The 15086-nt window shown below is 38.2% G+C and overlaps 1 protein-coding gene across 1 annotated transcript in view; it reads left to right on the top strand.

Moving 5' to 3' along the window:
- CSMD3 (CUB and Sushi multiple domains 3) overlaps positions 1-15086 on the top strand; it is a 778187-nt gene that overhangs the window by 537391 nt on the left and 225710 nt on the right. The window contains 1 exon segment of the mRNA XM_029063925.2: positions 700-894. Coding sequence (XP_028919758.1) covers positions 700-894 — 195 coding nt within the window.

Below are 15086 nucleotides of genomic sequence, written 5' to 3'. Positions count from 1 at the left end.
CCTCAGTGCTTAGTACTAAGTACCTGACATATAGTATGCGCCTAACAGATACCATAAGAAAGTCAAATAAAATCATTGTTAGGTCCTTACTAGGTGCTTATCATAGGTGTAGAGACTGTTTAATTAGATTGGACACTGTTCCTGCCATACTAGTGGATCATAGTCTAGGTGGAAGGAAAAGCAGGCATTTTATCCTATTTTTCAGATCATGGTACTATGGCCCAGAAAGGTTAAGTGGCTTGCCCAAGGCCACACAGCACACCAGTGGCAGAGAGGGGACTAGAGTCCAGGTCTCTCAATTCATGCCTCCAAGGCCTGGGCTCTTTCCACTAGGCTAAGTTGCTTCTCATGCTAAAATGGAGAAAGATGTGTTATCCACACACAACAAAAAAACAAATGAAGGGAAAAAGATTTTTATTGAATTAATTCGAGATATTTTGATTGGTAATGATCAAGGAACTCTTGTCTTTTTTCATCCTGGGCCAATTTATATTAGGAATTGCTAAATTATTTTAGATGTTGGCGTAATTAATATACAGTATTGTATACAAGAAAAATAGTGGTGTAAAAATATGTATGTATACTAACTTTGAAAATCATCCAGAAAGTGCAGCATTTTTAAGATCAGCATCAAGAACTTCTAGGAAATAAAATTTGTAATAATTATTTTATGACAAGCTCAAAACATCTATTTTACAGCAAAACTACGTGAGTCCTGTTTCGATCCAGGCAATATCATGAATGGCACTAGACTTGGAATGGATTATAAACTTGGCTCAACAGTCACCTATTACTGTGATGCAGGCTACGTTCTTCAAGGATATTCAACACTCACTTGTATTATGGGAGATGATGGAAGGCCTGGATGGAACAGGGTTCTCCCAAGCTGTCATGGTAAGAACTATGCTTGATTTGGTTTTATCGTTAATGAATATATTTTGCAAAAAATAATCAACAATATACAAAATCTCCCTGAATATGGTTGCTACATTTTTAGTAAAGTTTTCTATTCTCTCTTCCCCAACCTCTTCCACATACATTTTACACTGCACTTAGGCTTTGTTACATTACAAAGTTCATCTTGAAATTATAAAATAATTCATTTTGTAGTCATATATGAAAATAATGATAATGGCATTTGTTAAGCATTTATTATATGCCAGTCCCTGTACTAAACACTGGGATGGATACAAGCAAATCATGTATCCTTGTATTAGACATAACCCTGTCCCACGTGGGGCTCATGGTCTCAATCCCCATTTTACAGATGAGGTAACTGAGGGACAGAGAAGTGAAGTGACCTGCCCAAGGTCACATAGCAGACAAGTGGTGGAGCAGGATTAGAACCCATGACATTCTGACTCTCAGGCCATAGTACATAGTATGTTGTTCATCCAGTTATTCATTCACCCAGTTTGTTTTTATGATCAATGGTCCTTTGAGCAATAGGATAAAGGTGAAAGATATAAGCTCATTCAGGGTAGGGATCATGTCAATCAGTTGAACATTGGAATTTATTGAACACTTATTATGCACAGAATGTGCTAAGTGCTCAGGAAAGAGTTTACATTTATGCCTATCAATTTTATTAATAGTAATTGTGGTATTTCTTAAATGCTTACTATGTGCAAAGCACTCTACTAAGCGCTTAGATACGAGATCATCGGGTTGGACTCAGTCCCTTTCTGTCCTACATAGAGCTCACAGTCTTACTCCCTATTTTCCAGATGAGTTACCTGAGGACCAGAGAAGTGAAGTTACTTGCCCAAGGTCCATGTAACAGATATGTGGTGGAGCTGGGATTAGAACCCATATCCTCTGACTCACAGGCCCATGCTCTTTCTGTTAGGCCATGCTGTAATCCCATGCACTTAGTACAGTTATCTGCACATTTTAAAGATTCCACAAATGAAATTGATGATCAAGCAATCAGTGGTGTTTATTGAATGCTTACTGTGTACCAAGCACTGTACTAGGTGCTTGGGAGAGAACAGTAGAGTCGGTAGACATGTTCCCTGCCCACAAGGACCTCATGGTCTATAGGATTATTATTCAGAAAGGTATTTGTGCAATCAAAGATACTTCAAACAGCAAGTTGCTCAGAGATCTAATTAAAATCTTTGGCACAATAATTCATTTTTTCCTCATAATTCATGGTAGAAAAATTCAGAATACTGTCACCAGAAAAACCCAGAGAAGAAGCATGACCTAGTGGATAGTGCATGGGCCTGGGAGCCTGAAGGATCTAATTTCTTCTAATCCCTGCTCTACCACTTGAGTGCTGGTTGACCTTGGGAAAATCACTTAAATTTTCTGTGTCTCAGTTATCTCATCTGTAAAATGGAGATTAAGAGTGTAAGCCCCAAATGGGACATAGACTGTGCCAAGCCTGAATAACTTGTATTTACCCCAATGCTTGGTAGAACTCCTGGCTCATAGTCAGAGCTTACAAGTACCACACACAAAAAATAATCTGTATCATAGTCTGTGGGCTTCCTACCAGCAAAAAATTCAATTGAGCTTAATTAGATGCATAGCAGTGCACCAGTGACCTCATCTGTAAAATGGGGATGAAGACTGTGAGCCTCACGAGGGACAACTTGATTTCCCTGTATCTCCCCCAGCACTTATAACAGTGCTTTGCACATAGTAAGCGCTTAACAAATACCAACATTATTATTATTATTATTATAACAGCACAAACCTAAAATCATATATGAAAACAAGTGTTACAAATGGAGATATAACTATGATCTCTAAATAATCGAAGCTCTCAGTTTCCAATTGTAGTCAGTAATTATTTTAAAATTTTTAATCAATTCATTTCTCCTCATTTTGGTATGGATAAATATGATGATGTCCTACACTTTTTCCAAAATTTCACAGTAGATGGTTTCTGAAGCTTTTATTGAAAAGAGATGCTCACACACAGTCTGGTAGCTCAAAACGAATACAAAGACACAGACAATCTTCAGGATAATCAGTCATTTATTGATTGATTGATCATATTTACTGTGTGCAGAGTGCTCAAGTAACACTTGGGAGAGTACTCTATAACAGTGTAGCGGACACATTCCCTGCCCGTAGTTTGCTTAAAGTCTAGAGGGGGAGACAGACATTAATACAAATTAATAATGTAGGGAGATGTACATAAGTGTTGTGGGGCTGAGAGATGGGTTAGTAAAGGATGCAAATCTAAGCGCAAAAGTAATCCAAAAGGCAATGGGAGAAGAGGAAATAAGGGTTTAGTCAGGAAAGATGTCTTGGAGATGTATTTTCTGGAGGGTTTTAAGGTGGGGAGGGTAATTCTTTGTCACATATGAAGTGGGAGAGCGGTCCAGGCCTGAGGCAGGATGTGGGCGAGAGGTCAGCTGCAAGATAGACAAGATTGAGGAACAGCGAGTAGGTTGGCACTAGAGGAACGAGTTGTGTGTATTGGGTTGTAGTAGGAGAGAGTTCCATATAGAAGACTACCTGGAAAAGATATTCTTCTTTTTATATTGAGACTTCTAATCTGAAATCCATCAATGTCTTGGTAAATAAATATGTTATTCATGTTCCAATGCTGTGCACTTTTCAATATTGTCTCTACATTTAAATAAGTCGATGATCTTAATCGCATATCATTTGAATTGAAGGAGGTGGTAAAATGAATGAAGAATCTATATCACTCTATTATTCTTCCCCAAAGCTAAGCATGGTGCATCACATTCAGTAAATGTTCAATAAAAATGATTATTACTTCTAAAACTGCTCAAAATGGAATCCCTTCCCATAGTAATAATAATAATAAAAATGATAATGGTATTTGTTAAGCTCTTACTATATGCCAGGCACTGAACCAAGCACTGGGGTGGATACAAGTAAATACAATTTGGACACAGCCCCTGTTGCATGAGAGGCTCACAGTCTCAATTCCCATTATCTAGATGTGGTAACTGAGGGACAGAGAAGTGAAGTGACTTGCCCAAGATCACAAAGATGACAAGTGGAGGAGTCAGGATTAGAACCATGACAAATGCCCCCAGGCCAATGCTCTATCCATTATAATAATGTTGGTATTTGTTAAGTGCTTACTATGTGCTGAGCACCGTTCTAAGTGCTGGGGTAGACATAGGGGAATCAGGTTGTCCCACATGGGGCTCACAGTCTTAATCCCCATTTTACAGATGAGGGAACTGAGGCACAGAGAAGTTAAGTGACTTGCCCACAGTCACACAGCCGACAAGTGGCAGAGCTGGGATTTGAACTCATGAGCCCTGACTCCAAAGCCCGTGCTCTTTCCACTGAGCCACGCTGCTTCTCCATCCATTATGCTTCTTCATCCATTATGCCATGCTGCTTCCCTTTCTTATCTATTTAAAGTAGTAAGAGCTAATCTTGGATTTTTTTTATTTCTTTCAAAACTGAACAAAAAATAACCTTTTTAAATATCCAATGACATCAGTTTTATTTTCTCCCTATTATTGTCTGACAGTACTCTTGATGCTGTCATTTCTTTGACAAAATAAACCTAGCTTTATTCAAGGAACACAGTGTTCAGTAAATACAACTGACTGACTGAATGACTGACAAGAAGTGACTACTAGTATGCATTGTGCTTGTGTTGCCCACTACACTCAATTGCTGATCAAATTTTGAATTCAAAGTTCCACAAAGTGAAACTTTTGATCCCTCCCCCTTCGTGGTTCTAGAGAGTGGAGACAGAAACAGGATTTGAGTAGGTCAGAAACCTGCTGAAATCACTTCCCTCCCCTAATGGATAATGGAGGAGGTTGTACTTTGGACCTCCTCAGTCATTTACAGGATCATACAGAAAGCTATCTTCAAGTCCTAGTCTTGTTTCTGCTCTTTTGTTAGTTCAGGAATATCTTACCTATACAATGCCTTCTTGAAATCAGGTTAGCAAAGTGATGAATACCCTTCTTTCACCAGAGTAATGTCATCCAACCAAACCAGCAGTCTGTCTCAAGTGACAACAGAAAGTTTTAAGGAATCATGAGATAGTTACCCTACTCAATATCTGGCCTACTGATCTGTTAGGATGTAGCATTTAATAAGCCCAATTTTCCCATTTCCACATTATAAATCTCAAACCCAAATATATCTACTTAACTCCTCAATTCCTAATTTTTCTTCTGTTAGCCCATGTGGACCACTCACCTATGGACTTAGTCAAATCCCTCTTGGGTTCACTGACTTACCACAGTTTCCCTCTGAAAAAAAAATTCCATCTGCCCACTCTCCCACACATTGTATTAAAAGATAGGAATGGCATCGTAAAATGGATTAAGGGACTTACAAGTGAGGAATGACTGTATCTAAAAAAAATATGAATTACATTTTTATAAAAACACAAAAAAACCCAATTTCTGTGAAACACTGGATGTTAGAGTTTTACTTTACCCTCTGTATTAATCTAGGAAAACACTTTCCCCTTTGATTTAATTTATACCCATTTAATATCTTCTATTTACCAGTGAGAAACAACGTGGCCTAATATTTAAAGATGCCTAGAAACCAAACTGTTGGGCTGAGTGAGCTTCATGTGAAAATCAACTAGCTTAAGCCAACCAAATTATTTCATCTAATCTAAGAAATGTTTCATGTAAAATGGGAAAGGAGCATGGCCTAGTAGTGGAAAGAGCAGAGGACTGGAATTCAGGAGTTCTGATCTCGGCTTAGTTATTTGGTTACTACATGACTTTGGGCAAGTCACCTCACTTCTCTGTGCTTCAGTTTCTTCACCAATAAAATAGGGATTCAATGCCTGCTCCTCTTCTCTGTAGACTGAGATCCCCATGTAAAAAAGGGACTGTGTCTGATATGACTGTGTAGTATCTTCCCCAGCACTTAGAACAGTACTTAGCACATAGTGAGTAACACAGTGTGAAAATTATTATTAACATCATTATAAACATTGATGATATCACAGAGAAGGATATTAAGTTCTTAACAAATTTTCTTGTGCTACATTTGTAAATTCATTTTTAAAGTCTTAGGAATGTTTCATAGCACTGTCACTGTAGGAAGTAAAAGGTCTGTTATACTCAGCACTCTATCCTTTGGGCACCATGAAATTGGCAGCTTAAAAATGAAACTGTTTTACAGATTTGTTTCTCAGAAAACATGGGACTGAAAGTAGTTTAAGAGCTTTACACATTTCAAGCAGTGAGGGTTGTTACATAAATTTATGTAAAATATTATATAAACATTTTTAACGATGAAGTTTTAAAACTTTCATAATAGCCCCAGAGGCACCTGAGGGAACACTTGTTCGCCATGAAAGCGCCCTCATGGCTACTTTAAGTGTCTGAAAGCTGAGTTTTCATTTCAGAAGATGTATTGAATTTGAAATAATGCTTTAAAAGCTTAAGAGGACCACTGGGACTCTATATTTGTCCAATATGGATCCAAAATGATAACATGTTGTGGTGAGAATTACAGGCTATTCAAAAATCCAACAGTTGATCTTGTGGGTTATGATGCCTCAATCATCAAGTGACATAATTTTCAGGCTATGCATTCCTCTAGACTGTAAGCTCATTGTGGGCATGGAATTTGTTTATCATTATATTGTACTCTCTCAAGCCCTTAATATAGTGCTCTCTGAACACAGTAAGCATTCAATAAATTCAATTGGCACATAGTAAGCACTTAATTACTATTATTAATTATATACTATCAATTATATAGGCATTATCTAAGCTAGAAAATATATTCATCCACACTAGGAACACCATGTTCTAAAATCTGTCAGCTCATCAACTTGACTATTGTAGAGCCTTGGATAAATCATATAGCTTGTCTGTCTGTGCCTCAGTTTCCTCATCTGTAAAATGAGGATTAAATACCTGCTCTCCCTCCCCACTTAATCTGTGAGCTCCATGTGGGAAAAAGACTGTGATCAACCTGATCATATCTTGTATCTACCCTAGCACCAAGTTCAATGTTTAACACATAGTAAATTATTAGCAAATACCATTATTGTCATTATTATTCATAGTTTGGAGTCCTTTAGAACATGTGACCTCCTGCTAAGGAGGTTTATTTGAGCTCACCCTCTAACTGTTCAACTTCTAAATGTGATTTCAATACAAAAGCAGAATACCTCCATTATAAAAGTGACTTGTTTTCAACAAGGAAGGCACATTATCCATTTATTTAAAGTGAAGAATATGAGATTTTTCATAAAAACATGTTGTCAGATTAGATTTATAATTGCTATATCAACATATCCTCGAATGACCTGTTTTTAATTAAATTATTTAAATATAGATTTTTAAGAGAAGGAAGCATTTTGCACTAGATTTTTTTGGAAATTGGAATGACTTGGGGGTTAAAATTTTTATTTCAAATGTCCTTGAGGCCTTGCCAATGACTGTGAGATGTGAACCAAGTCCACAAACTATTCTATTATGAATGCATACAAAGATTATCCAGTCTAATACACTAATCTATTTGGCATTTGATGATGTTTTCTAGGGACTCAATGTAATTAAAGTATGCAGATGAAATATTCATAAAATCAAAACCAAGTAGTAAATAATGTCTCTCAATATTGACAAAAATTTCATATGAAAGTAATTATATATAATTTTTGAACTTTTCTGAGTTTAATATTCATCATTTACATTTCACTCTTGAGGTCTTCAGGACAGTGAAACTATCCATTCCATACCAAAAGATGAAAAACAATATGAAAAAATGACTGAAGGTTCTAGCTTTTTAATTAATGAATTACTAGTATCCTGTCATGAGCACCAGCCGGGGATCGATCCCCCACAACATCAGATGTTCGACTTATGAGCCCTTAACCAGGGATATGATCCCTTTTTAATTTGGGCGCTCCAGTGACATGTTCAGAAAGTAAATCCAAACACCACCGTTACAATGGAAAGCTTTATTTAATACTAAAACAGGGATTAGTCGCCTACACAAACACACATCTCACACACACTAAATGCATAACACCAACAGTTACCAATCCAACTGGTTTTCCCCACTTCTTGATGAAGATGATCTCACACTGGAGGAGTTTCAAGTAGTCGGACTGCCCATAGCTTGTCATTGTCCTGGTTCAAATCTTAGGTGCTTGGCTTAGGCAGCCATAGGTGTCTCTGTGCATGACTTAGGTGGTTCCACATTGGGCAAAGAGGGCAAGTTCTTTTGTCAGTTGTTCTTGGGGGCGTGGGGAATTGCAGCGGAGGCCCTGCTCAGGATTGCCTGATGTCTTTCGCTCGTAAGCTCATCACTGGGTAAACCAGAGAAGAAGGTGTCCCCTACCCCTGGGCTTATTACCCCACGGGTATAGCCCCTTCCAGCAGTCTTTTTTCCTGCCCAACTGAGTCATTTATACATATAAATATAAAAAATAAATACATTTTTAAGTATCATTTGAAGCATGAGGCTTATTTTGATTCCTTGGTCTTGTTCCAGATCAATTCAGTTGCCTCTTTCTTATTCCCTTGGTTCCAGGGCCTGTTTTCTTTCTGCTTTCCCAATCTGGGCTGAATATGAACTATTTTATCACCATAAACTCTCCTGCCCTTTTACCTGAGCCTTCTATTTTCTTTCGGTTTTCCCACTGTGGTAGCTGAAGTGTTTTTGTAGAAACCCTCTCAATCTCTCTCCTTTTCCTCTACAGGGTATGCAGAGCTTCATCCAATTAAATCTACTCCTTTCCTTCCAGGGTCTCTTTCTCAATTTCAGTAATGGCAGAAGCAGCAACCGAGGTTGTCGCTGCAAAACTAAAGGAGTAATTTCTTTCCTCCCAGTGTTCCTATGACTGTCTCCCCTGTGAGAATGTATACTGCCTTTGGTCAGGGTTGTACGTTGTGATTTGGATGTATTTTCCCAAGTGCGTAGTTAGTGCATTAAACCTAGTGGCTGCCTAAAGTATATTATTACCGCTGCTACATATTCCTACTACTTCTACTATTTCTCTTCTTCTTCTTCCACCACCCTATGGCAGCAGCCACTGCTCATTCTACTGCCATCCCCAACAGAGCTAAGGTGTCCTCTCCCATCACTACAGCTGCAAGTTGGAACCTGAACTGGTTCTGCCTTTAGCAGTACCAACAGTGGGATATATACCATCAAATTGGGGCATTTCCCTCCACTGTAAAATATTTGCTCACTTGTATATTCTATTAGCTTTTGCATTCAATTATATGGGGGAATCCTAGCAGGAAATAGTGGCCCCAAGACCGTGGTGGTCATGGAGCTGAAAGTACTCAAAGCTGACAATAGAGGGTAAGTAAGCACATGCTTTAGAGTGGTACAGCCACTCTGCTTATTCATGTTTCTTTGTACATAAATTCGTTGTACATAGTAGCAATAATGGTGTTCATTGACTGCCTTCTAAATATATATAAGGCACTATGCTAAACACTATTTGTCCAGCCTTATAATAGACAGTCAGGTTTTCAGCTCCTTGGTGCTTAGAGAAGCAGCTTGGCTCAGTGGAAAGAGCGTGGGTTTAGGAGTCAGAGGTCTTGTGTTCTAATCCCGGCTCCACCACCTGCAGCTGTGTGACTCTGGGCAACTCACTTAACTTCTCGGTGCCTCAGTTACCTCATCTGTAAAATAGGGATTAAAATTGTCAGCCTCATGTGGGACAAACAGATTACCCTGTAATTATCCCAGTGCTTAGAACAGTGCTTGGCACATAATGTTTAACGAATACAACATTATTATTATTTGGCATATTCTTTATACTCTATAACTTCCTTGTTTCTGTAATTAATTTTGGTATCTGCCATCCCCAGTAGAAAATATACTCCCAGAAAGCTGGTATCATATCTACTAATTATATTTTTCTCTCTTGTGCACTAAATAATGAAAGGGTACAATAAATTCTGTTGATTAATCAAATGATTGAATATCCTATTATTGTCCATTTTCCCAACAGGTCCTGTCCACTAAAGGTGTAATATGATAAACACAGCTTTGATGCTGAGGCTTTGACTGCATTCTAGAAACTTGTTTGTGATTCTGAAGTGCCATTTAATATTAAGTATTTTGAGAAAGTGGTGTTTTCAGAACTATTCTATAATTTGAATATGGTGTCTATGGAAAGTCCAGGTCGCAAACCTATAAAATCAGTGGTATATTTGTTAGTCAGCAAAATCATAGTCATGATTTAAATATTGTTTCAAAGTTCGATAAATACTACTGATTGATTGATTACCATAAAGTGTTTTTTGGAGGAGTTTGCTTCAAGGAGGGACTTGGAAGTGTGGAGACGCTTGGTTCGCAGAGGGAATAGTGTTGTCTAGGGACAGAGGTGGTTCAAAAAAGGGGTAGTGTTGTCTAGGGACAGAGGGAGCAGGAATGGGTCAGAGACAGACAAGTTCTCTTCAAGGAGCAGTTAAAAGAATAGAAAACTGGATATTGAAGAAAAAAAAAGATGGCTGAGGAAAACAGTGTAGCACATTTTAGAAGTTTCTATTGTATGCAAGAAGAAAGTAGTAAACATTTGAATGTTTTAGAATAAGCTTTTTAAATGGGAAGTAATGCTTGATCAGTACTTTGAAATTTCCTCAGATTTCTGGGAATAAAAGAGTAGATATCCCAGATTGCTGGTGGACTTTTAACAACTATTCCCTCCTTTGTGGGTTTCACATAAGGAAATAGGAGATTTGCAATAATGGGATGATGTTGTGGTGTCTATTTAGTTGTTATGAACACAATTATTACAAATATGCTGAAGTGAAGAAGCAGCGTAGCTCAGTGAAAAGAGCACGGGCTTGGGAGTCAGAGGTCATGGGTTCGAATGCCGACTCTGCCACTTGTCAGATGTGTGACTGTGGGAAAGTCACCTAACTTCTCTGTGCCTCAGTTACCTCATCTGTAAAATGGGGATTAAGATTGTGAGCCTCACGTGGGACAACCTGATTACCCTGTATCTACCCCAGTGCTTAGAACCGTGCTCTGCACATAGTAAGCGCTTAACAAATACCAACATTATTATTATTTGCCCACAGACAGGTGGTTTTCCCATATAGTTGCTGCATAAAATTTGCATTAATTTTACAAAGAGTAAGGTAGTGTCAAAGTCACATGCATGTCACACAATCTGGCAGAATTTGCCAGACTGGCAGAACTTGAAATCATGACTTATAGTTTATGTTATGTAATCTATAAGTAATTTTGAAATATTTTTAGATTTTATGTACAAACCACACATATTTCATAAGGTAAAGTGCATCTTGAATGTCCTTAAAAATGTTATGAATTTATAAAAGATTAAAATGTTAGTATTCACAAGTATATGTTCCATTCTTGGACATAATTTTCATATAAAGTGGGGATATATTCTTAAGGAATCCCACAAAAAGGAAAACATATTTTATAGTTACCTTGTATACAAAGCCATGTTCATGTTCACAATCATTTCTATATTGCACCATGCTGCATGCAGAAAAATGTACTTTGGTAGAAGAACGTATCATAATTCTGCCACATAGTTCTACCCATTATACACACTGAAGACATGGGTTCTGTCAGAACTGAGTTTATATTCATTTCAGAAGGATAATGTGATTGATAAGCCCATCCTGTTCCATAATATCAATATGGGGTAGTAAAATTAGTATGCTTAAATGAATGAGTGGGAATGAGTTTCCAAATGTAAGCTAATTGTGGGCAGGGTACATGTTTACTGACTGTTATACTGGGTACTCTCCCAAGCACTTAGTACAGGTGCTCTGCACAGTGTAAGTGCTCAATAAATATGATTGCTAGTAGATTGGAACAAATTGCATTAGGATTATCTCTTGGGTGACCCTCTGGTGGAAATACCCTATATTTATCTTTCAAGAATAAGCCAAATGCTCTTTACCATGCCCATGCAAATGATTTTAGATTTATAACATTCTAAAATCAGGATTAACGTTCATTCTGTTCATTCTCAAATCATTGCCTCATCAGAGATGTTATCTCATGAGTAAAATGCCAGGATTTGAATAAGAACACACCTGTATAGTGAAATCTGGAACAATAATAAGTGATGAGAATGATGCATTCATGATCATTATCATCAAAAGCAAGATGCTGTTTTTAATGGAATCTAATTTTAGTGTTTCATTTCTTCTTTTAAAGCTGAAAAATAGTTTCTCATCCAGAGCAATAACTGAAAACCCATTCAACAAAATAGACTATTTTACATTTCATAATTCTCGATTTCAAAATTCTTTAGGTTATTCAAACTCATGTTCCTAAAACCTTTGCATGACAATACCCAGTGAAGTGTCTTTCCCTGTCTAAGTCAGGGAAGTCAACTATATTGTCAAAGTGATCAAAGGAGAAAAGAAACAAAACTAGTCAGGTAACTGGCTAGGGAGGAGCAGATGTGATTTGGGAGGTTATTGGCAGATCTAATGTGGTAAATACAAACCACAATGTTTGTTTATTGATATTGAATCACCCTGTCTGACCTGACTGATTTTGGATCCATCAGTTAAGCAGCAATCAAAATGAAATTTTGTGAAGTTATTCTCTAGTGCAAAGACAATGCTTCTAGCAGTGAGATTATACCCCTGAGTGTAAATGTCACTGAGATAGAACTCCAAATAATAATAATGGTAATAATTACTATTATTATTTTCATGGCACTTGCCAGTCTCTGTACTAAGCACTGGGATAGATACAGGATAATTGGGTTGTACACAGGCCCCGTCCCATATGGGGCTCACAGTCTTAGTCCCCATTTTACACGAGGTAACTGAGGCACAAAGAAATTACATGACTTGCCCAGGTCACAGAGGAGACAAGAGGCAGAGATGGGATTAGAACCTAGGTTCTTTTGACTCCCAGCCCCGTGCTAGATCACACTGCTTCTTCAGCGTGGTAATAATAATGCTACTACTAATAATAATGTTACTATTTATTAAGCACTTATTATGTGCCAAGCACTGTTTTAAACGCTGGAGTAGATACAGGGTAATCAGGTTGTCACATGTGAGGCTCACATTCTTAATCCCCATTTTACAGATGAGGTAACTGAGGCACCGAGAAGTTAAGTGACTAGCCCAAAGTCACACAGCTGGCAGGTGGAGGAGCTGGGATTAGAACCCATAACCTCTGATTTAGGACCCATGACCTCTGACTCCTAAACCCGAGCTCTTTCCACTGAGCCATGCTGCTTCAAGTAATTGTGTTAAATCTTAAGCATTTATTATGTGCTAAACTCTGTATTAAATGCTGGTGTTGATATGAGATTGTATCAGACACAGTCTGACAGCTTAATATCAGTATTCACTTCTGTTTTATTTTCCAGTCCCATTTTCTGACTGTTACTTAAAATGTCTCTTGTACTTTATGCATTAATTCATGGTGTAAAGATTATGTGATTAATGATGTTAACATAATGTTACATAGCAGTTATATTCTGCTACCCCTTAGGGTCAGGCGATGTTTGCAAGGTTAAACCTTTCAAGAAAGACCTATTGACATTTCTCCAGCATGAGTTTGACTTCTATTTATACTGATGCATGTTGACTTGTATTGCTGTCTGTCTCTACCGTCTCTAGACTGTGAACCCATTGTGGGCAGGGCTTGTCTCTCTTTATTTGCTGTACTGTACATTCTAAGTGCTTAGTACATTACTCTGTACACAGTAAACACTCAATAAGTACAATTGAGTGAATGAATGAATGAACAAATTCTTCAAAGCGCTAGGAAAATTATATGGCACTCAACTGTAGCTCCATTACTGTAGTGTTGATTTTGCTCATTTCCCTCATTTTCAGTTAGGGAGGTGAAGGGTGTACATTACATCACCCTTTCCTATAGCTATTAAAGAGACATTTTTCTTTCAAATCTTTTGCAGCTAAATGTAAATATTGACCAGTGAGCTAGAATACAAAATAATAAAGAATGTGGTTATTAGCCTAACCCAAAGGCCATTCATTCCAACATTCTGTCTTCAACATTAACACAGGATGCTTGGGGACATCATGTGATGGTTGTTTGCCTTCCTTCCAACAGCCTCTATTCCAGTGGAAAGAGCCTGGGCTTGGGAGTCAGAGGTCATGGGTTTGAATCCCAGCTCCACCACTTGCCAGATGTGTGACTTTGGGCAAGTCACTTAACTTCTCTGTGCCTCATTTCCCTCATCTGTAAAATGGGGATTAAAAACTGTGAGCCCCACATGGGACAACCTGATCGCCTTGTATCTCCCCTAGTGCTTAGAACAGTATTTTGCACATAGGAAGTGCTTAACCAATACCACCATTATTATTATCATTATTATTATTGTTGTTATTATTAACCTCTCAGTCGCCTTCAAACCTGACTACCACCCCTTTCTCCTGGAAACGTTATCCAACCTTGGCTTCACTGACACTGTCCTATCCTGGTTCTCTTCTTATCTCTCTGGCTGCTCATTCTCAGTCTCCTTCACGGGCTCCTCCTCCCCCTCCCATCCTCTAATTGTGGGAGTCCCTCAAGCTTCAGTTCTGGGTCCCCTTCTATTCGCCATCTACACCCACTCCCTTGGACAACTTATTTGCTCACATGGCTTCAACCTCCACTTCTATGAGAATGCAAACCAAATCTACATCTCCATCCCTACTCTCTATCCCTCTGTGCAGTCTCACATTTCCTCCTGCCTTCAAGATGTCTCTTCTTGGATGTGCTCCTGTCACCTCAACCTTAATATGTCTAAAATGTACTTTATCATCCCACTACACCTTATCCTCCCCTTGACTTTCCCATCACTGTAGACTCTTCCTGTATTACAAGCTTTGGCATTATTCTTGATTCCTGTTTTTCTTTCAACCTCCACCACGTGTCCTTTATGTGACCTTAGGCAAGTCATTTAATTTCTCTATGTCTCAGTTGCTGCATCTGTAAAAATAGGGATTGAGATTGTGAGCCCCACTGTGCCAAACCTGGTTTGCTTGTATTCATTCATTCATTCAGTCAGTCAGTCAGTCATACTTGTTAAGTACCTACTGTGTGTAGAGCGCTGTACTAAGGACTTGGGAGAGTACAATATAGTAATAGACAGACACATTTTTTGCTTACAATGAGCTGTATTCTTGAGTCTTGTATTCACCCAATGCTTAAAGCATTGCCTG

This window comes from Ornithorhynchus anatinus, chromosome 4 (assembly GCF_004115215.2).
Source record: "Ornithorhynchus anatinus isolate Pmale09 chromosome 4, mOrnAna1.pri.v4, whole genome shotgun sequence".
NCBI classification, from domain to species: Eukaryota; Metazoa; Chordata; class Mammalia; order Monotremata; family Ornithorhynchidae; genus Ornithorhynchus; species Ornithorhynchus anatinus.
This window is presented reverse-complemented; position numbering and strand designations above follow the sequence as displayed.